This window comes from Cnephaeus nilssonii, assembly GCF_951640355.1.
Source record: "Cnephaeus nilssonii genome assembly, chromosome: 19".
Classification (NCBI taxonomy): domain Eukaryota; kingdom Metazoa; phylum Chordata; class Mammalia; order Chiroptera; family Vespertilionidae; genus Cnephaeus; species Cnephaeus nilssonii.
In genome coordinates, this window is record NC_137090.1 from 36,397,368 (window position 1) to 36,421,581 (window position 24,214).

The 24,214-nt window shown below is 40.2% G+C and overlaps 1 protein-coding gene and 3 pseudogenes across 4 annotated transcripts; all 4 read right to left on the reverse strand.

The window, feature by feature from the left end:
* Nucleotides 1–1,043: 1,043 nt before the first annotated feature.
* LOC307115472 (olfactory receptor 1E5-like) lies at nt 1,044–1,985 on the reverse strand (annotated as a pseudogene). The gene has a single exon. The product of its transcript is annotated as an olfactory receptor 1E5-like (transcript).
* Nucleotides 1,986–6,719: 4,734 nt separating this feature from the next.
* On the reverse strand, nt 6,720–7,920 carry LOC307115474 (nascent polypeptide-associated complex subunit alpha-like; annotated as a pseudogene). Its single transcript has 2 exons — nt 7,890–7,920; nt 6,720–7,313 (listed from the first exon to the last, which is right to left on the reverse strand). The product of its transcript is annotated as a nascent polypeptide-associated complex subunit alpha-like (transcript).
* Nucleotides 7,921–12,522: 4,602 nt separating this feature from the next.
* Nucleotides 12,523–13,449, reverse strand: LOC307115512 (olfactory receptor-like protein DTMT; the record flags this gene model as incomplete). Its single annotated transcript, XM_079798711.1, has 1 exon — nt 12,523–13,449. Exon 1 carries the CDS (start codon nt 13,411–13,413, stop codon nt 12,523–12,525), a length of 891 nt encoding a protein of 296 aa, XP_079654837.1. The 5' UTR covers nt 13,414–13,449.
* Nucleotides 13,450–22,972: 9,523 nt separating this feature from the next.
* Nucleotides 22,973–23,916, reverse strand: LOC307115541 (olfactory receptor-like protein DTMT; annotated as a pseudogene). Its single transcript has one exon. The product of its transcript is annotated as an olfactory receptor-like protein DTMT (transcript).
* Nucleotides 23,917–24,214: the final 298 nt, after the last annotated feature.

The following is a 24,214-nucleotide window of genomic DNA, read 5'->3' on the forward strand; positions in this document are numbered from 1 at the left end:
TCCAAGAAGAGGATTTAACCCTGGTAAGCATATATGCATCCAATATAGGAGCACCTAAGTATATAAAAAAAACTTTTAGAGGATTTTAAAAGAGAGATCGACAACAATACAGTTATAGTAGAGGATTTTAACACCCTACTGACTTCACTGGATAGATCTTCCAGACAAAAACTTAACAAGGAAACAGCGACTCTAAAGGACACACTGAATCAGATGGGTTTGATTGACAGTTATAGAACATTTCACCCCAACGTGGCAGAAGGTACATTCTTCTCAAATGCACATGGATCATTCACAAAGATAGACCACATATTAGGACACAAAACAAGTCTCTACAAGTTCAAGAAGATTAAAATCATATCAAGCATCTTCTCAGATCACAGTGGAGTGAAATTAGAAATCAACTACAGTAAAAACACTGAAAAACATTCAAACACATGGAGGATAAATAGCATGTTCTTAATGAATGGGTTACAAACAAGATCAAGAAAGAAATTAAAAAAAAAAAAAACTTCCTCGAAACAAATGAAAATGAACAGACAACAACCCGAAATCACTGGACACAGCAAAATCAATCCTGATAGACAGCATTGTGAACACTTGCAGAGGAAGACGTAAGTTAAGAATTTGTACTCTACAACAAAAAAGGCCAGTTTAGCAGAGGTAATCAAGAGAGTGTGAAGTTTGTGTTTTATTCAATATTGACTTGAAAGAACAAATATTTTTAAAGCAGAGTTTTGGTTAAAAAACACATGATAAATTATAGCTTTAATAACTGGAGACACATAGATCAGTTCAAAGATTTTAAATAATGCTTCCTCGGGATCACCTGGAATAATAAAACGAAAGACTTTGCTACCAAGTCACTGAGATCCTGTTTCTGAGTGCAACTACGCACCTGGTCTCTTTTACTTACTGTACAATTGTTTAGAATGTAATTTATTTTAAAAACATCAACACTAAAAAAGGAGTGGATTATTATCCCAATATTAAATCTAATATGTCTACTGAATAAAATTATGCAAAAATACTAAGTTTTACCATCATACAGAAATAGAAGTTTTCTTTTTGAAAAACACTTTCCCCAGGGCTCCCTTCATGTCTCTGTTCCTCAGGCTGTACATGAAAGGGTTCAGCATGGGTGTCACCATAGCGTACATCATAGCCATGACCATCTCCTTCACAGTAGAATTATCAGCTGATGGGCATAAATATAGGCCAATAACTGTCCCATAGAACAGTGACACCACAGCCAGGTGGGAGCCACAAGTGGAGAAGGCTTTGTGAATACCTCTAGCAGAAGGGACCTTGAGGATGGATGATACAATTCATGCATAGGACATGGCGAGGAGTAGAAATGGAATAAGGTGAATGAGCCCTCCCATGATAAATATCGCCAACTCATTGACTCGAGTGTCAGAGCAGGACAGCTTCAGCAGAGCAGGCATGTCACAGAAAAAGTGAGTATCATATTTTCGGCACACAAACACAACCTGCCATGAGCAGAGTGTGTAACATGGCATCCAACGGGGTCAGCCCCCAGGACAGCGCCACCAGAGAGAGACAGAGCTTGGGGCTCATGATGAAGGTATAGTGCAGGGGGAAGCAGGTGGCCACATAGCAGTCAGAGGCCATGACCACAAGGAGGAAGCTCTCCATGCTTCCAATAAGCAGGAATAAGTACATCTGGGCCAGGCAGCCTGCATAGGGGATGGATGGGACTTGGTTCTGCATGTTCTGCAGCAACTTGGGCATTGTGACAGAGGAGAAGCAGAGGTCAGAGAAGGACAAGTTACTGAGAAACAAATACATGGGCATGTGGAGCTGAGAGTCCAGGCGAATCAGGAAAATGATGAGAAGGTTCCCCAGGATGGTGGAAGACACATGAACAGGAACACGGCATAGAACAGGTTTTTCTGCTCTGACTCGATGGGCAGGCCCTGGAGGAGGAAATCTGTGATGGAAGTTTGATTCCGTCCTGCCATATACTTCTTCAGTGCCTTTAAGTAGAGATAACAGTGCTCATTAAAATCTGAATTTAAATAAAACATATGTTGTACAATATGGTCTATTAGATGGTCTGCAAAAATATGTTATGTCACTTTCATCACAATAATATAATCTCTAGATCCCAAATCGCTATAATCAGAATCCTATGATGGAAAAGCCTTATTTTCTTCAATTCTCTTTAACAGGTAACAATATTCCAGCCTTTCTAAAACACTCTTATCTATTTCCTTTAACATAAAAGGTATTGCTTTTCCTCTTATCTGCCTGCTCAGAAAGCCACAGTAACTGTAATTGGCTTCTGCTCTGTCAATTTCTTACATGTTGAGGTACCAGGGCTTTTCATAAACACTAGAAGCCCGGTGCACGAAATTCGTGCACGGCGGGGGGTTGTCCCTCAGCCCAGCCTGTACCCTCTCCAATCTGGGACTCCTGGAGGGATGTCCGACTGCCCTCTCACAATCCAGGACTGCTGGCTCCCAACTGCTTGCCTGCCTGCCTTCCTGATTGCCCCTAACCGCTTCTGCCTGCCAGCCTGATCACCCCCTAACCACTCCGCTGCCAGCCTGGTTGATGCTTAACTGCTCCCCTGCCAGCCTGTTTGCCCCCAACTTCCCTCCTCTGCCAGCCTGGTCACCCCTAAATGCCCTCTCCTGCAGGGTTGATCACCTCCAACTGCCCTCCCTTGCAAGCCTGGTCCCTCACAACTGCCCTCCCTTGCAGGCCAGGTGCCTCCCAACTGCCCTCCCCTGCTGGCCATCTTGTGGTGGCCATCTTGTGTCTACATGGGGGCAGGATCTTTGACCAGATGGGGGCAGCTATATTGTGTGTTGCAGTGATGATCAATCTGAATATTACTCTTTTATTAGATAGGATAGAGGCCTGGTGCACGGGTGGGGGCCAGCTGGTTTGCCCTGAAGGGTGTCACAGATCAGGGTGGGGGTTCCCTTGGGGCGTGGGGCGGCCTGAGCGAGGGGCCTGTGGTGGTTTGCAGGCCGGCCACGCCCCCTGACAACCCAAGGGGAGGCCCTGGTATCTGGAATTTATTTTCCTTCTACAATTGAAACTTTGTAGCCTGGAGCGGAGCCAAGCCTGGGGCTCCGGCAGCAATTTCTGTGGCAGTTAATTCACCTTCTACAATTGAAACTTTGTAGCCTTAAGCGGGTGAGCCTTGCCAGGGTGTGCGGAAAGCTTTGCTTCCCCTGTTGCCGCCGGCAACCCTGGCCTGCTCTCTCAAGCTCCATTCTGCCGCCATTTGTTTGAATTTGTTTACCTTCTATAATTGAAACTTTGTAGCTTGAGTGGAGGCTTAGGCCTGCAACGGCTATGGAAAGCTTGGCTTGCTGTTACCTGGGAAACCTTGCTCTCTGTGGCTGTAGCCATCTTGGATTGGGGTTAATTTGCATACTCGCCCTGATTGGCTGGTGGGCGTGGCTTGGCTGGTGGGCGTGACCTATGTAGCGGAGTGATGGTTAATTTGCATATTACAATTTTATTAGAGAGGATTGTTCTCTTAGAATTCCACACATACCACCAAGGGAAACTCAACAATTCCAAAGGCTATGATTACTATTTAAAATTCAGTTGTAGATGACTCTCTAACTTATAAAACTTTATACTCATTTGCTTAATGATTATCTTTCCTGGGATGTATCACACACATTTTAAATTAAGCAGATTCATGATCTCATCTTGCCCCTCTCTCTTCCAGTCTTGACCTCCTCTAATTTCCTATATCTCAGTAAGAGAGATCCAGGTTCTCCAGTCAGAAACTGGAGAGTTTTCATTCTTTACTCTCACCATCATACAATCTGCCAACTGTCCTATAGATTTTCTGCTTCTCGTCAACTCCTTATCTCAATTGTCACTAACCTAGACCAGGATGGCATCATAACTTTTCTGTACCATTGGAACAGCCTTTTAATTCATCTCCCTGTTTTCATACTTGGACACTTTCTTTTGATGCACTTCTTTGACACTGTGGAATTCTAAAATAAAAAACAGATCCTCATTCTGCCTTAAGTTTTCATGGATTCTCATTGCCCTGAACATACAGGCAAAATTCTTTTAAAACAAAACAAAACAAACAAACAAACAAAAACATTTGTTCCACCCTCTGCTTCTTCCCCTGGTTTGCCCTCTTTTAGTCCCTCTCTCCCCAGACCAGATGAGAACCCAATGCTATGTTTCCACAGCATCCTGTGCTTATCCCCGCAGCACTCAGTCCCATGGAGGTTATTTGTTTATAGCTGTCTTTCCTACTAAATAGTAAAGTCCATGCAGAAAAGGCCATGAGTGCCAAAGGGCTAGCACCTGGCACAGTGCCTCAATGAAGCTGATGTTTCATAAATATTTATCGGCTGTGCTTCAGGCTGAGACATGCATTTCTCCAACTTCAAAGTCAGCACAAGTTCTTTTAAGTGACTGTCACTGCTCCTACTAAATTTTCCCAGAACAAGAACTCACTGGCCTCAACCCTTTCACACTAAATATGACAATTTACTACAGAATATATGGGTGTAATGTTGTGCCCATAGAAAATGTCAGGGTACCTCAGATTCACCACATTTGTCACTAATATTATTCTACCTAATAAAAGAGTAATATGCAAATTGACCCTAACTCAGCTACACTCACAAGCCACACCCACAAGCCAATCAGGAGCAAATATGCAAATAAACCCAACCAAGATGGCTATAGCCACAGAGAGCAGGAGGGAGGCTTGGGTTTCCCCGGTAACAAAGGAAGCCAAGCTTTCCACCTGCAGTTGCCGGCCTAAGCCTCCACTCAAGGCTACAAAGTTTCAATTATAGAAAGTAAACAAATCCAAACAGAAATGGCAGCAGCCACTGAGCTAGAAAGAGCAGGAGGCAAGGGTTGGCCCTGGCAATGGAGGAAGTAAAGCTTCTGCAGCCCTGGCTGGCCTAGGCCTCCGCTCCAGGCTACAAAATTTCAATTATAGAAGAAACATAAGTCCCAAAGGAAATGGCTGCCGGCCACAGAGCGAGCAGGAGGCTTGGCTCCGCTCCAGACTACCAAGTTTCAATTGTAGAAGGTAAATAAATTCCAGATACCAGGGCCTCCGCTTGGGTCGCCGGGGGCCGTGGCCAGCCTGCATACCACCACAGGCCCTTCACCCAGGCCACCCCACACCCCAAGGGAACCCCCACCCTGATCTGGGATACCCTTCAGGGCAAACCAGCTGGCCCCACCCATGCACCAGGCCTCTATCCTATCTAATAAAAGAGTAATATGCAGACTAATCATCACTGCAACACACAAGATCAAGATAGCTGCCCCCATCTGGTCAAAGATCCTGCCCCCATGTGGACACAAGATGGCTGGCACAAGATGGCCAGCAGGGGAGGGCAGTTGGGAGGGACCAGGCCTGCAAGGGAGGGCAGTTGGGGGCAATCAAGCCTGCAGAGGAGGGCAGTTAGGGGTGACAAGGCCAGCAGAGGAGGGAAGTTTGGGGTGACCAGGCCTTCAGAGAAGGGCAGTTGGGTGGGACCCAGGCCTGCAGGGGAGTGCAGTTGCGGGGGACCAGGCCTGCAGGGGAGGGAAGTTAGGGGTGACCAGGCCTAAAGGGGAGGGCAGTTAGGGGCAAACACGCTGGCAGGGGAGCAGTTAGGCATCAATCAGGCTGGCAGGGGAGTGCTTAGGGGGTGATCAGGCTGGCAGGCAGAAGCAGTTAGGGGCAATCAGGAAGGCAGGCAGGCGAGCAGTTGGGAGCCAACAGTCCTGGTGGGATCGGGCCTAAACGGGCATTCAGACATCCCTCGAGGGTGTCTGAATGGTGCTGACTGGCCTGAGGCACCCCCCCTCATGCACGAATTTCGTGCACCGGGCCTCTAGTAAAGATTATAAAGATAACAGAGATATATAGCTATTTAGATAGATAGATGATAGATAAATAGATAGATAGATAGATAGATAGATAGATAGATAGATAGATAGATAGATAATCTATTGGTTCTATTTCTCTCGAGCACCCTAAGACACCTTAATGTGCCTAAAAGCAAAGAAAGAAAGCAGAGAAGAAGCACTAAGAGACAGGGGAAGCTCCTTCATAAAGACAAAACTGAGTCCAGTTGCTGGGATTGTTGCCCCCTGATGCTGTTTGATCCAGCCACATATACAGTTTTACACTTGGACACTGCACTGACAGCACAGTGAGGGAAAACATCATGTGAATCACACAGCTGGTTTCTTGGAATTTTGTTTCCCAGGTTAATGAGTGGGACCTGACTCTTGTGCTGATAGTATGCTGGAGATGACAAATAGGAGACAGAACTTGCAGATGCTACCACTGATAATGCAATAAGCCTCTCAGATTCCTCGCCAATTAAGTCTGTAGTTCTCATCTTGGACTTCACATTTAAAAAAAAACCTAGGGAAGTGCTTCTGAAATGAATGTTTATGCAATTACCCTGGAGTTCAAGTAAAACACTATGATTCAGTAGGAAGACAGCTACTTTTAATTCAGTACTCACTCAGCTAATACCAGTGCTATTGTCCATAGACTATACAAGGATTTGCAAGGATGTATGATACTTTTAAAAATGAGGATTACTGAGGCCCTCAGATAAATTAATCACAATCTCTGAGAGGGGTGCTGTGCAAAATTCTATAAAGCTCCCATGTGGTTCTAAAATAAAGCAAGGGATCAGAACCATTGCATGAAAGTCTATCTCAAAAGTTGCCATCATTGCCTAACCGGTTTGGCTCAGTGGATAGAGTGTCAACCTGTAGAATGAAAGGTCATTTGCTTGTGCCTTGACCAATTCTATGTCCTTCATTTTCATGCCTGTTTCATCAGCCTCTTCCTCTTCACTCTGCTCTGGTACAGTTGGAGTCTGTGTGTTTTCTTGAAGGTTTGAGACAGCTTCACCTTGAACTTTTGAATTTCTCAGCAGATGCTAACTGTGCTTGCTGAGATAAATCCTTAATCTTGCCTTCTCCAAAAACTAGGTAGGTATCTGAAGCTGGGCTCTTATACACATCTGCTTTTGTGCTGGCAAAGACAATATTCTTAAATTTCCGGATAGTGACCCTAGAAACCCCTGTAAACTGTCAAAGACCCAGTTTGGACACAGCCTTCCACGCCCTCTTTTCACTCCCGCTGTTTTGCTTTACTGACTGGTTCTGCATCAATTTCAGCTGCGGCTGCCAGCTGGGCCTGCTGCAGTGGCCTGTGTGGAATCTTGTTCCTGCAGCTCTGGTGCTGCTTCCTCACTGTCAGATTCTGGTCCGGACCCTGGCTCAGCCTGGGGCCAGCAACTCCTGCTCTGTAGCAGGGCTGGCTTCTGCAGCTTACTGGGCACTTTGTGCAGGGAAGTGGAACCAGGAAGGTGGCAGAAAGAGAGTGAGGAGCATGGGGCCCATGCCTTCTATAGAAGGCAAAACATCCTTTTTTTCCCCTCAATAAAGTTTAAGAGGAACCTAAGGAGTCTTCTAGGAAAGGAGAATGAAAGTGTCCAGAGAGAAGAAAGAGTATATGGAAAAGCCAGAGGTGAGGGAGCCTGAGCTTTTCACGAGTTCTGGAAGGAGGGCAGAGGATGGGGGGAGGGTCATTGGGAGACGGGGGAAGGTGAACTATATAGTTTAGTGATTCCCCAAAAAGGGAAACATAGGATTACCTTATCGCTCAGCAATTCCACCCCTAGGTACACCCCTAAAAAACAACAACACAGAGGTGCTCAACAAATATTTGTACATGAATATTCATAGCAGCACTATTCACAATAGGCCCAAAGAGCAAATAAACATCCATTGATGACTGGATAAATAAAATGTGGTGTACTGTCAGAATGGCTACCATCAACAAATCAACAAATGACAAGTGCTGGAGAGGGTGTGGAGAAAAGGGAACCCTCGTGTACTGCTGGTGGGCATGCTGACTGGTGAAGCCATTATGGAAAACAGTATGGAGTTTCCTCAAAAAAAAAGTTAAATGTGCATCTGCCATTTGACCCAGTGATTACACTTCTAGGAATATATCCTGAGAGACCCGAAACACCAATCAGAAAGAATGCATGCACCCCTATGTTCATAGCAGCACAATTTACAATAGCTAAGATCTAGAAATAGTCCAAGTGCCCATCAGTAGATGAGTGGATAAAAAAGCTGTGGTACATGTATACCCTGGAATACTATACAGCACTAAAAAAGAAGAATATCTTGTCCTCTGAGACTGCATGGAGGGATCTGAAGAGTATTATGTTAAGTGAAATAAGTCAGTCAGAGAAAGACAAGTATCACATGATCTCACTCATATGTGGAATCTAAGTAACAAAATAAACTGATGAACGGAATGGATCCAGAGACATGGAAGCATGGAACAGAGTGTGGAAACTTGGAAGAAACAGGGTGGAGGGTGGCTGGGTGGGAGGTAATCAACCAAAGGCCTTATATGCATATATGCATAATCCGTAAACACAAACAATAGGGTGGTGAAGGCCTGGGGCAGGGATGGGGGCTGCCTAGAGGATGTCAATGGGGGGAAAGGGGGCATATGTAATACTTTCAACAATAAAGAATTATTTAAAATAAATAAATAAAATAAAAAATAAAATGTGATGTAACCATACAATGGACTATTATTCATCAGTAAAAATAAATGAAATAATGTTACATATTACAACATATAATGAAAACATTATGCCAATTGAAAGAGCTAGTAACAAAATCCACCTATTATATGATTCTATTTACATGAAGTTTCAAGAAAAGGCAAATCCATAGAGACATAGATTGGTGATTGATAGAGGGAAATGGGTAGTGATTGTTAATGGACATGTTTTTTCTCTAGGGGTAATGAAATGTTATAACATTGATTATGGTGATGGTTGCACAACTCAGTAAATATACAAAAAACTACTTAATTGTATATTTTAAATAAATAGTATGGTAGGGAAACCATATGTTAACAAATCTCTCATACAAAGAAGGCTTTATCATTGGAGCTATTTGGACTAATGTTACATTTTTGTTTGCAATAATAACACTGTGATTATATATGAGGAACCTAGGAGATTCTGAATGCTGAATTTAGAGGCTATGTGTCTTGATGTCTGAAAACTATCTCAAATGACTCAGCCACTTTTAAAAAAAGAAGGAAAAAGAGAAGAAAGAGGAAGAGAGGCCGTGAGAGAGGGAGAGAGAGAGGTTGATAAGTGATATAAATATGAGCAAATGAAATGTGGACAGACTTGAGCAATTAATACAGTATAAGAAAGACAAGCTAATTTGAAATTGTAACTTTTCTTTTGAATGTCATAGGTTGATTGATATAGTATTTTATTTTTTACTTTTGTGTATGTGTTATGACATTTTTCCCTTTTTTCAGTCTATGAATTCAAATATAAATCTTATTTCTACACTAATAATATTCACAGAAGCGTAATATTATAAATTATATTTTACTTTTTAATTTGTATAAAATAATCCTTTTTATATGTAGATAGATTGTAGTGCATACCTTTAAGACCTGCTATAAAAATTATTTGATCTTGTCCTGGCCAGTTTTGCTCAGTAGATAGAGCATTGGTCTATGGACTGAAGGGTCTCAAGTTCGATTTTGGTCAAGGGCACCTACCTCGGTTGCAGGCTGTGGGAGGTAACCAATAGATGTGTCTCTCTCTCACATCAATGTCTCTCTCTCTGTGTCCCTCCTCCTCCCTTCCACTCTCTCTAAAAATCAATGCAAAAAAAATATCCTCAGGTGAGGATTAACAACAACAAATTTATTGGTCTTACTAGAGAATGGAAAAAATGGGTCAATAATAATATTCCAAGATATGATAGTAGAAATCTCTTTTGAAATGAAGAAAGATGAAAGACTTGTAATTCAAAAGGTATTTGATGGGATTTTACATAGCTTGCATTTTAATTCTTTGGTTCTTTGCTGTTTCTATTAACCCATGGCATTATTTTAATAAATGTTATAATACCAACCTAAAAAAAAAGGCATTTGATGTGTTATTAGAAAATTGTAACAAAAGAAAATTGATACACAAACAAAATCTGATGAAATTATTAAACTTCATGTTTGGAGAAATAATCCTACAAGTTTCAAGGGGGGAAGAAGATGGCCAGATAAGGGGTGGAGGGGAGAGGGAGTAGTCAGCCTTACCTCAGAGTTTTCCATAGTTACTTTGGAAAATGGAGGTTAAGCGGGAAAGCAAATGTCCTCAAAAGTCTATTCCTAGCCAAGTTGTCCTTCAGATGGAAACACAAATACAAAAGGAAAATCTAAAATAGGTGAAAATTCAATAAATACAGTATTCAGGTAACATTTTTATTTTTAAAATGACTTGAAGATGGCCAGAGGGAAGGGGGTTAGGGAATGGGTGGAGGCAAGTAAAAGGGGGGGGGGGAGGGGAAGATCTGTAATAGTGTCAACAATAAAAATAAAGTGAAAAAATGACTTGAAGATGTAATCCAACAAAGGTATTAATAAAAATATGATCCTATTAACCATTGTCATCCAAAAAAATTAGTTTTAAAAAAATCAAAGTATAGAATAAAGGACAAAGAGCACACTTGGGGGAACATAAAGAGGTCAATGATGTGCATGTTGAGATTGAACTGTTCATAGACCCTCAGGTGGAGATACCCACGGGCAGATGAGAATAACACCTGGAAGTTCTGGAGAAAGGTCTGGGCTTCAGATGGAGATGTGGAGGTTGCCAGAATATACCAGAAGGTTAAAGTGGTGGGTTTGGATGCCATCACTTAGAGGGAACAACTAAGGATACAAATGGACCAAGTTTGGAAACCTAGTCCATGCCACAAACAGAGCTAGGAGGTTTTTGTTTTGTTTAAATTGTTGGCACTATTACAGATGTCCTGCTCCCCTTCTCATTGAAGTGGAAGAAAATGAGAAGAACCCATAGAATCACATAGTCTGGGATCTTACATAAATTCAACAATTGACACACAGTGTGACTTGGCAAGTACTAGTAATTGAATGCCATATTTTTCCATCTTCAAAATAGTGATAGTATCATCTATACTTAGTAGAAATGCCATAAGGGTAGAATAAAGATATAGATGAAAAGTTCTTTTATGAGGTCCAAACTACCAAACAGAAGAGATGCATCCTTCCACTCTGAATTTGTATACTAGTTTCTACCATCTTTTCACATTCCTAGGGAAATAAATTTTAGGGCTCCTAGAATTCATTATTCCCATGTAAAGACAAAATCTACTCATGCCGTAAAAGGGTTATAAATATCAATTTCAGATTAGAAAACACAAGGTAGACACAAAAATAAATCAGAGGGGGGAAAACCGTTAACAGATAAACTATGTGACCTGTGCTGGGAGAGGTATGTAGGAGGCATTTGGAGGGAAACTAGGAGCTGAAATATTGAGTATAGACCTAAGAGTATAGAGAATTATTTTTAAACCAGGGGCCCGGTGCACAAAGATTCGTTCATAGGGGGTGGGTCCCTCAGCCCGATCTGCACCCTCTCCAACCTGGGTGCCCTCAGGGGAACCCTCTCCAACCCGGGAGTTTCTGTCTGTCTTTGCAATCATATGAGCGAATTTTCTGAGACCCCAACCCAGTTTGGTTTATTGCTCACAGAATTATAGAGGCTTATTTTTTTCTTTGTTTTATTGGTGGAGATTTCCTGGAAGTTTTAGGATATCTTCCCATTAATTTTTCCTAGACACTCTGATTTTACTTATGTCTCTCACCTTTGCTTTCCCTACATCCCCCACTGCAACAGTAACTTGCTCCAGGCTCACTTTGCTCTAGTGTCTAGGAGATCCTTCTGCCACCAGATTACCATTCCCAGCATTCCTGGTGCCCCCTCCTCCCTGGGCTTCCACTTACGGTCCTGAGGCTGCCACAAAAACTACTATTCCCAGATTTCCTGGTGCTCCCCGCACTCTTAGTTTTCCCTTTCTGCTCTTTCTCCATCCCACAGCCTCCTGCTCTGCCAAGTCCTCCAAGCTGGCAGCTCTCCCTCTCTGCTCTCTGTCTGGCGGCTGGGGAGCCAAGTTCCCCAAGCTGCTCCACTCTCCACCTGCTCTCCCCTCTGCTCTCTGCCCATCGCCTGTGCATGCAAATTAACCCGCCATCTTTGTTAGATTATTTTGCATACTCAATCCTGATTGGCTGGTGAGCGTAGTGGAGGTACAGTCAATTCACATGTTTCTCTTTTATTACATAGGATGCTACTGCCATCAAAGCAGAGTTCTGATTTTAAAAATAATATACTGTAATGAATAGTTAAGAATGTAAGTCATATAGATCACTTAAAATGGTACTTCTTAACATGTGCTTTGCTAAGGTTGCCTGGGTTTGGGAAGACAAAGATGTCACAAAGACTCGCTTACCCAGTTCACCTGCACAGCTCCAATTTATCTCTTTTATAAACTGAGCAATTGTGAAGCATGTCATTTTAATTGAAGTTAACATGGTGAGGGAAAATATCTGGAATAATAATCCAAAATTAATATATCTAAGAAATAAAAATATGAAAAAATTATCAAGTGTTACAATCATAAAGAACGAGAAAATATCTTTCTACAAAAGACTCTTCCCAGGGCTCCCTTTATGTCTCTGTTCCTCAGGCTGTAGATGAAGGGGTTCAGCATGGGCGTCACCACAGTGTACATCATGGCCATGGCCATCTCCTTCACGGTAGAATTATCAGCTGATGGGCATAAATAAAGAGCAATAATTGACCCAAAGAACAGTGACACCACAGCCAGGTGGGAGCCACAGGTGGAGAAGGCCTTGCGCATACCTCTAGCAGAAGGGACCTTGAGGATAGACAACACAATCCGTACATAGGAGGTGATGATGAGTAGGAATGGGATGACAACAACGAGCCCTCCAATGGTAAATATCACCAAGTCATTGACTTGAGTGTCAGAGCAGGACAGCTTCAGCAGAGCAGACAAGTCACAGAAAAAGTGAGGAATCACATTGTCGGCACAAAAACATAACCTGGCCATGAGCAGAGTGTGTAACATGGCATGGAACGTGGTCAGCACCCAGGACAGCGCCACCAGAGAGAAACAGAGCTTGGGGCTCATGATGGTGGTGTAGTGCAGGGGGAAGCAGATGGCCACATAACGGTCATAGGCCATGGCCACAAGGAGAAAGCTCTCCAGGTCTCCAAAAAACAGAAAGAAGTACATCTGGGTCAGGCAGCCGGCATAGGGAATAGATGGGACTTGGCTCTGCATGTTCTGCAGCAACTTGGGCATTGTGACAGAGGAGAAGCAGAGGTCAGAGAAGGACAAGTTACTGAGAAACAAATACATGGGCGTGTGGAGCTGAGAGTCCAGGCGAATCAGGAAAATGATGAGGAGGTTCCCCAGCACGGTGGTAACATACATGACCAGGAACAGGGCATAGAACAGGTTTTTCCGCTCTGACTCCATAGACAGGCCCTGGAGGAGGAACTCTGTGATGGCAGTTTGATTCATTCCTTCCAGTCATATCTGTCTCCAGTACCTTGAGGAAGAAATAATAGTGTCCATTAACACCCGAATTTAAAACTGAACACATTTGTATGATACATGATGTTGTAGGTACTCTGCAAAAATATTTTACATCATCTTTTCACAATTATTACAATTTCTATATTTCAAATCTCTATAATCAGAAACTCTGATTGAAAATGACTCATTTTTTGACTTTGCTTTAATACATAATAATGTTCTAACTTTCCTGAAACACTCTCATCCATTAGCTTCCAAGACACATAATGTATCAGTTTTGCTCATACCTGCCTGGCCAGGCATCCTCAGTAACTGTAATTGTCTTCTGCTCAGTCAAAATCTTACATGATGATGTTCCTCAGGGCTTTTTCCTAAACACTGTTCTACTTCAAAGACTTCGATTACCATTTAAACTTTAGATGTATATGTCTCTCTAATCTATAAGAGTATATACAGTTGCTTAATGATTTTCTTCCGTTGGCTGGGATCTATTGAAGCTCAATAGATCCCAGAAGCAAATCATGACCTAACCTTGCTCCTCTTCCCCTCACCACCTCCTCTGATTCCCCACATCTCATTAAAAGAGTTCCAGGATCTCCAGCCATAAACCTGAGGATTTTCTTTCATTCCCACGTTTCTCTCATCATCAACATCCACTCCGAAAATCCGATCATCATGCTTCCTACAGTCCATAAGAACAATGGCTCCTCATTGTCCTTAAGATAAAGGCAAAATTCCTTTCAAATAATGCTTCATCTTTTTCACCCATCCAGTAAAGGAGAATATAGCCAATAATATTGGGATAACTGTGCATGGTGACAGATGCTTAACTAGAGGTAGTGTGGTGACCACATTGAAAGGTGGTAGAATCTCTCACTAAGGTATATAAAATGTCAAATTACTATATTGTACACCTGAAACTAATATAATATTTTATGCCACATATATTTAAATTATGAAGTGACCCTTTCTGCCAACATATTTTCATCTGCCCCCCCAATTGCACTCACATTCTTCTCTTCAGCAATGCTGGACCTCAATGTCACAATTTCTTGCCTCCAGCCTTTTGCACTTGCTGTTTCTCTTGCTTAACATTTTCCTCCCTCTGCTCTCTCTTCACCTGTCTAGCCCTTACTTACCCTTCGGGTATATTACATGTCTCTTGCTCAGCTAAACCTTTCCTGTCTCCCAGACCAGATGAGAACCACTGCTATGATTCACATCACACTGTGTTTGCTCCCATAGCCCTCAAAGCCGTTGAATTGTTGGTTTATACCTGATCCTTGCTAGATAGTAAGATCCATACAGGAAAGGCCATATCTACTCATGACTGAGGCTGAGACATGTATCCAACTTTAAAGGTAGCAGGAGTCCTTTTAAGAGTGACTACATGTATTAAATTTTCCAGAGCCTCAAGCATTTAACACTGGATATGACACTTTATGATAGAATTTATGAATGTGATTTTGTGCCCATGGAAAATGTTAGGGTACCACAGATTCACTACTCTTGCCATTAATATAGATAATAAAGGGAATAGAGCTATATAGCTAGCTAGATATATATGTAGATAGATAGATAATCACTTTTTGATGTTATCTCTCTGAAGCACCTTGACTAAGACACCTTACGGTGCCTCAGAGCAGACAAAGAAAGCAGAGAAGTACTACACGATATGGGAATCTCCAGTTGCTGTCATTTCCACCCCTTGATGCTGTTTGATCCAGCCACACAGAAAGTTTTTACACTTTAACACTATGCACTGACAATACAGTGGAGGTAAACATCAGGTGAATCGCACACCTGGTTTCTCTGAATTTTGTTGCTCAGGTAAATTAATGGGACCTGACTCTTGTGCCAATTGTGTACTAGAGATGACACATAGGGAACAGAACTTGCAGATGCTACCGCCGATGATGCAATAAGCCTCTCATCTTCTTCACCCACTAAGTCAGTAGTTCTCAGCCTGGATTGCACATAAAAATCTCTGAAGGGAGTGCTTCTGAAATGAATGTCCATGCAAATCATCTGGACTTCAAGTAAAACACTGATTCTGACTCAGTAGGAAAACACCTATTTTGTAAATTAGCATTCTGATGATGCCAATCCTTGTCCACTAATGACACAGTGAACTGCAAGTCACTATGATGTTATTAAAAATAAAGAACCCTGGTCTCCCTAAGACAAATTTAGAGAAGGGTCCTATGCCAAGGTTTTTCAAACTCAAGGTGCTCTAAAATATAGCAAGGGTTAGAACTATTGAATTAAAACCTGTCATCATATTAACATTATATTGCACTGTGGAATACATTACATAGGAAGTAATATTTATGGACACTATTATTAATAAAAAAGATTGTAACTGGTGGACATTCAACAAAACGTTTTAGGATTTGGGGAAGTCTTGGAGGCTGAGAAGTGGAGAAGAGGAAGGTCATCATACCTGGAAATACTGCAGCAGAACATCACACAACCTGAGAAGTCAAGACCATCCTGTTAGAAGGGCCCCAAGAGACCAGCTCATTCATCTGCTGCCCAACTTAGACTGTCTGAGGGTGATTTATTTCAGGCCCTTGTCTGAGATTCTGCTCCCCCTTTATTCACTAAGCCATGTCAAGTAACAGCCTCTGTAGTCATCAACTGTGCCTGCAACAGCCCTTCCCACATCTCCTATTCTATACAACCCTACACCAAAGGAGCCCTGGATCCCAGAGGAATCTAGATCCTGGAGGAACTCATTAAAGGCAAAGTAATTATCCGGGATGGTTCTAGGACGATGATGTCAGAGTCCTGGAAGAGTGACTGCTTAAGTCACTGATTATACATGACTATACTTTGGGGGAAGCTGAGAAAGGAGAGAAGCTCATGTATGGACGATTCAACACTATCTGTTTAATGGACATTAGGCCTGTGGGGCTGAAGCCTACATTTTCACAGGTGAAGAAAAATGGTTGGAGAAGCCAACTAGCAGGGACCAGAGAGTGAATATCCTAAAATATCTTAGGAGTGTAGGAGGCTTTACCTGGTGCACAATCAGAGCAAAGTACCCTGAAAACATATTTTGAAAATATTATCAGGGTGGTAGAATCTCTCACTATAACCCAATTACCCATAAACATAACCAAGGGGAGAGATACATCTGCAGCTAACAAACATTAGATCTCTATGGCCCAACTATATGCCCATATATGGCAAAGACTGGAATAAGAGAAAAGATAAACTCTCCCAAATCATGTTCAATCTTCCTCAACCCAATATTGAAAAAGAAATCCAGTTTGAATCCCATTGAGGTACCTCCATCTCCTTACCTCTCTAAGAAAACCTTAATGCATCCACCACCACCATCATCTTTACTACTCTACAAATGTGTCAGATTAACTCCTAGTCTCCAGTTCCTTCCTATATTGCAATTGATCACTACAGCATGTTTGACATTTATAACTCCTTCTTTCACCACACCTTCCATGTTCTCCTTGGCCATAATCTAAGCTGGATGGGGTTCTTTACATAGTGATGTCATATAAACCTTCATTCTCAGGGAATATGAATCCTCATTAATTGTACCTTTATTAGGTTGTTATAGTTTTCATTAACATGTATTATTAGACATGAAAATATGAAGTGTCACCCATAGCATATCTCATAATTTCAGATATGGTGCTCTCTGATTCATTTGTGTAGAGCATCCTTGTTTTTCATCCATAATAAATATCACCACCCTGGTCTTTATCTATTGGTTCACATAAGAACTGCAAAATGTCCAGGTGGTAGGCTCAACTTCTCTATCAATGAAACCATTGTTTTAAGCACTTCTCCCTTGATAAATATATGAGACACTTCTTGTGTGCCATTTTTAATTCTCTCAGACTTATCTTTTCTTCCAGCCACAGCTGCAGTAGCCAACTCTGCACTGACTTTGACTAGCTTTAGAGGATGCAATCTAAGAGCACTTCACCTCCTTTTTGCTCTACACCCTCCTGACTTCCTGCTCTCAGACTTCTCTGACAACATGAAACAGGATGTCATGGAGAACTTGCTAGGTACACGTACACATAAAAATATTTTGGTATCTGATCCATGTTGAGTGAATTGTATAGAGTGTGAGATACGAATTGATATTCTTTTTTGCATATGAAAGTCCAATCTTTCAAGTACTAATGGTTGAAAAGACTATTTTCCACTGACTTGTCTTTACATTTTTGTCAGTGATCAATGGATGATACATGAGTCAATCTATTTCTGAGCTCCATATGCTCTTCTATATTCTCTATAGCTAACTATTTTTCCTGTTTTCTCTAATACCACAATTTCCTGATGGTTTAAGCTTAACAGTAAGTCTGGAAACCAGGGTAATATGAGTCCTCTTACTTTGCTCATTGTTTCTAAAACCAACTTTGCTTTTTTAGTTTCTTGCCTTCACATATAAATTGTATTTGCCTTCACATATAAATTGTATCATCAGATTGTCTATTAGTAAAAATTGTAATGGAATTGTGTTGAATCTCTAGATCAGTATCAGAAAGTTTCATATTCTTTTTTAAAATATGTTTTTATTAATATCAGAGAGGATGGGAGAGGGAGAGAGAAACATCAATGATGAATATCATTGATCAGCTGCCTCCTGCTCACCTCCTACTGGGGATAGAGCCCAAAATCTGACCATGTGTCCTTAGCAGGAATTGAACCATGACCTCCTGCTTCATAGGTGATGCTCAACCACTAAGCCACACTAGCCAGGCAAATATCCATATCTTAACAATAGTATGGAATCTTCCAATATCTCCCATTATATTTATCCATTTCTTCAGATCATCTGTGATTTCTTTAATCAGTGTTTTCTGATTGTCAAGATATAAATCTTTGCATATATTGTGTAAGATATATACCTAAGTATTTGTGTAGTGCTGTTGTAAATGGTACTTCAAAGTGTTTCTTCATTGTTAGTTGATATTAATATAAATTTTAATGTATTAATATTTAATACAGAATAAAACTTTCTTAAATTTGTGTACCTTGATCTTAGAGAGGTTTTTATTACTTTGATCCTAAAGTAAAGGCAAAAATAAATGAATGTCACTTTATCAAACCAAAAAGCTTCAGCACAGCAAAAAACAAACAAACAAACAAAACCAAACAAAAAGGCCAAAAATTTAATGGGAGAAAATATTTTCAAACGACTTTGAAAAGGGGTTAATATCCAAAATATATAAAGAACTCATACAACTCAACACCAAAAAAAATAAACACTCCAATTAAAAAATGGGTAGAGGACCTGAATAGACTCTTCTTTCCAAGAAAACATACAAAAGAGCAACATATACGTATATGAAAAGATGATCAACTTCACTAGCTATTAAGGAAATGAGAATCAAAACTACAATGAGATTCCGTATCAATGAGACAATAATAACTGTTGAAGAGGTTGTGGAGAAAAACAAACCCTCGTTCACTATTGGTGGGAATGTAAACTGGTGCTGCCACTATGGAAAACAGTATGAAGGCTCCTCAAAAAATTAAGAATAAAGTTACCATATGACCCAGTAACCCCTCTTCTGGCATCTACCCAAAAAATTTACATTTATTGGCAAAGATATATGCACCCCTATGTTCATTGTAGCATTATTCACAGTGGCCAAGACATGGAGACAACCAAAGTGTCCTTCAATAGAGGACTGAATAAAGAAGATATGGTACATACTGTATGTACAATAGAATACTACTCAGCCATAAGAAAAGATGAAATACTGCCACTTTCAACAATATGGATGGATCTTTACAATATAATGCTAAAATCAATAGTCAGGCAGAAAAAGTCAAGAACCATATGATTTTACTTTTAGTGTTATACCCCTCCATATGGTTATGGGGGGGTATAACAATAAAAGCAACAAATGAACAAACAAGAAAAAAAACAACAACTCATAGATGCAGATAACAGTATGGTTGTTAAGAGGGAACTGGGCTGGGGATAGTAAAGGGTACAGAGGGTCAAATATATGGTGACGGAAGAAAATCTGACTCTGAGTGATGAGCACACAATGCAATATTCAGATGATGTGTCATAGAATTATACCCTTGAAGGCTATATAATTTTATTAACCACTGTCACCAAATATATTTTTTTAAGTTTTCTCCCTATGTTTTCTTCAAAGAATTCTACAGTTTCAGACCTTGCCTTTAAGTCCTTAATCTATTTTTAATTGATTTTTGTGTATGGTAAAAGATAGGGGTCCAGCTTCATTCTTTTTCTTGTAGATACCAAGTTTTCCCAGCTGCATTTGTTGAAGAGACTTTCCTTTCCCGAATGCATGTTCTTGGCACCTTTGTCAAATATCAGTTGATCGCATATATACATGCATGTATTTCTGGGTTCTCTATTCTGTTCCATTGTCTATATGTCCATCTATATACCAGTATCTTACAGTTTTAATTACTATAACTTTTTAATATGCAGGGTGGGGCAAAAGTAGGTTTATAGTTGTTTATATGGGAAATAATGAAATAATAAATAAACAATAATACAAGAATAAACTCACATACTCACAACTGTAAACCTACATTTGCCCCACCCTGTAGTTTGAAATAAGGCAGTGTGATGCTTATGGTTTTGTTTTCTTCCTCAAGAATTCTTTGGCGTTGTGGTGTATAATGTGGTTCCATAAGAATTTTAGAATTTTTTCTATTTTGTTTTAAAAAATGTAATTAGGATTGTGATAAGGATGGCAGTGAATCTATATATCACTTTGGGAATATGGATGTTTTAGTATATTAATTTTCCAAATCCACGAACATGTCATGTTTGTACATTTATTTATGTCTGCTTTCAATTCTTTCTGCAGTATACAAGTCTTTCACATCTTGGTTAGGTTTATTCCTAAGTACTAATTGGTGCTACATCAAACTTAAGAGCTTCTGTACAGCAAAGAAAACAATACAGTGAAAAGGTCTCCTGCAGAATAAGAGAAAAATATTTGCAAACCATCTACCTGATGAGGAGGTAACGTTCAAAACGTAGGAGATTCTCCCAGAACTCAATAGCAAAAAAATAATTATCCCTCTTTACAAAGGGGATAGTGCTTCTCCAAAGAAGACATACATAGGTCTCCAGATATTTGAAAAAGAAGCTAAATATTACCAATCTTAAGAGATGCAAATCAAAATCACAATGAGATATAACCTTACACCTGTTTGGATGGATTGATATTATTTTTAAAAGATGAGTGCGGGAGAACATGTGGGGGAAAGTAAACACATATACACTGGTGGTGGGAACATAGAATGGTGTAGTCACTATGTAAAACAGTAGGGAAGTTTCTCAAAAAATAAAAACAAAACTACCATATGATCCAAAAATCTCAGTTCTGGGATGAGTATATACACTGAGTGGCCATATTATTATGATCTCTGAACGCATAATAATCTGGCCACTCAGTGTATTTGTATCTCAAATGGGTACCAAAAGTATTCTAGACTTTTGCTAGAGATCAACCACCTATTTGCCCTGAGCTTTCTATCAGCCAGTGCAAAGAGGAAAACTGATTAGATGCACGATTTATAGTATCTTTGATATCAAATAAATGAGGTACTCAAGAGAAGTACACTGAGTGGCCAGATTATTATGCGTTCAGAGATCATAATAATCTGGCCACTCAGTGTATATATCCAAAGAAAATGCAATCGTGATCTCAAAGAGATATCTGCACTCCTGTGTTCACAATAGCCAAGATGTGGAAACAACCCAAATGCCCATCAATACATGAATGAATAAAATAATGTGGCATATGCATGCAGACAGTGGAATATTGCCCATCATTTTAAAAATGACCTTGACATCTGTGACAACATGGATGAACATTATGTTAAGTGAAATAACCCTATTACAGAAAACATACTGCCTATATGAGGTATTTAAATTAATATAGATTCCACCTATATGAGGTATTTAAATTAATCAAAATCATAAAAGGACAGAATAAAGTGGTGGGTGTCAAGGAATGAAAAAAGGGGGAAATTAGAAAGATTTATCAATAGGTAACAAAATAAAGATTCTTTTGGTTAAGATGAGTAACTTCTAAGATCTGTTGTACAATATAGTACCTATGGCAAATATTACGGTATTGTGCACTCTAAAATATGTTAAAAGGATAGAACTCATGTTAAGTATTCTTAAAAAATAAAGAAAGACCCACAAAAGTATACAAGAAAATTCTTGGAAGTGACAAATATGTTTGGTTGTGGTGCTATATCTTGGGTGTATGTACAGTATATGTCCACATTCATTAAGATGTATAATTTAATGTGTAAAATTTTTATAAACTTTACCTTAATAAAGCTGAAAATAGACTATAAAAAACAAAATTGGTGAAATATAAAGAGTTCATTTTAGCATATTAAGATTAAGATATTAATAGTGTACTTGAAGTGGAGATATCTACTATGAAGATGAAAATAAAAATTAAGAAATGTGAAGGTCTAGATTGCAGATAGAGATGTGGAGGTAAGAATACATGAGAGGATTCAAAGTATGGGTTTAGATGCTACCACTTAGAGGAGAGAATACAGAAAAATAGAACCAGTTGTAAACCTAGACAGTGTCATACATGGAGCTCAAGTTGAAAAATGAAGGCCTGCTCCCCTTATTTCTGAGGTGGGAGGAAATAAGAAACCCTAAATTCAGATATACTGGGATATTAAATAAGCTCAATAGTAACCCACTCTGGGACCCTAGCAAGTCATCAAATTCCATTTTTAAATCTTTTAAATGGTGGTAAATTCCATTAAAAGGAGCAGAATTCATCACAAGAGTAGATTAAGGTCATGGATATAAAAGTTGTTGATAAATTCCAAAATATTAAACAAGAGTGAGGCATCCTTAAACACTAGCCTCCTTCCCCAGAACTGAGGAAGAAACATTTAGGATTCGAGGTATGAGCTAGCTCCCAGGTAAAGACAAACTAAACTATGTGGCACGGGATATAGAAAACCCATTTATGTTAGCTTCAATTCAAAAGAAAGGAAAGTAAATCAGATGACTCATGTTTAAAAGACAGGGTATTGTGAACACTTGCTGAGGAAGACATAAGTTAAGAATTTGTAGTCAACAAGAAAAAGTCCAGTTCAGCAGAGGTAATCAAGAAAGTGAGAAATTTGAACTTTATTCCATAGTGGCAAGTATTTTTAAAGAATAGTTTGATTCAAAAAAACACATGACAAATTACTTTTTTAATAACTGGAGACATATAGATTGGTTCAAAGATTTTAAAACTTTGGTTCAGTATCACATGGGATAATAAAGAGGAAGACTTTGCTAACAAGAAACTGAGATCCCCTTTCCGAGTTTAACTATGCACCTCCAATTCATCTCTGTATTTAAGATACAATTGTTTAGAATGTAATTTTTAAAACATCATTAGTAAGAAAAAAAGTGTGGCTTGATATCCACATATTAATATCAATATGTCTACTGGAAAAAGTAATTCAAAAATACTAAACTTTACCATCATACAGAAATAGAAGACTTCTTTTTGAAAAGACTCTTCCCAGGGCTCCCTTTATGTGTCTGTTCCTCAGGCTGTAGATGAAGGGGTTCAGCATGGGCGTCACCACAATGTACATCATAGCCAGGACCATCTCCTTCACGGTAGAATTATCAGCTGATGGGCATAAATAAAGAGCAATAATTGACCCATAAAACAGTGACACCACAGCCAGGTGGGAGCCACAGGTGGAGAAGGCCTTGCTCATACCTCTAGCAGAAGGGACCTTGAGGATGGACAACACAATCCGTACATAGGAGGTGATGATAAGTGAGAATGGGATGACAACAATGAGCCCTCCAATGGTAAATATCACCAAGTCATTGACTTGAGTGTCAGAGCAGGACAGCTTCAGCAGAGCAGACAAGTCACAGAAAAAGTGAGGAATCACATTGTCGGCACAAAAACATAACCTGGCCATGAGCAGAGTGTGTAACATGGCTTGGAATGTGGTCACTCCCCAGGCCAGCGCCAACATGGACAGGCAGAGCTTGGGGCTCATGATGGTGGTGTAGTGCAGGGGGAAGCAGATGGCCACATAGCGGTCATAGGCCATGGCCACAAGGAGGAAGCTCTCCAGGTCTCCAAAAAACAGGAAGAAGTACATCTGGGTCAGGCAGCCTGCATAGGGGATGGATGGGACTTGGCTCTGCATGTTCTGCAGCAACTTGGGCATTGTGACAGAGGAGAAGCAGAGGTCAGAGAAGGACAAGTTACTGAGAAACAAATACATGGGCGTGTGGAGCTGAGAGTGCAGGCGAATCAGGAAAATGATCAGGAGGTTCCCCAGGACAGTGGTAACATACATGACCAGGAACAGGGCATAGAACAGGTTTTGCTGCTCTGACTTGATGGGCAGGCCCTGGAGGAGGAACTCTGTGATGGCAGTTTGATTCCTTCCAGTCATATCTGTCTGCAGTACTTTGAGGAAGAAATAATAGTATCCATTAACACCTGAATTTAAAAATGAACACATTTCTATAATACATGATATTGTAGGTACTTTACAAAAATATTTTACATCAACTTTTCACAATAATTACAATCTCTGCATTTCAAAACTCTATACTGAGAACCTCTATGATAAAAAAAATGACTTATTTTTGTTTACTTCTCTTCAATACATAATAAAGTTCCACCTTTTCTAAAACACTCTCATCCATTAGCATCTGAGACACATAATGTATCAGTTTTCCTCATACCAG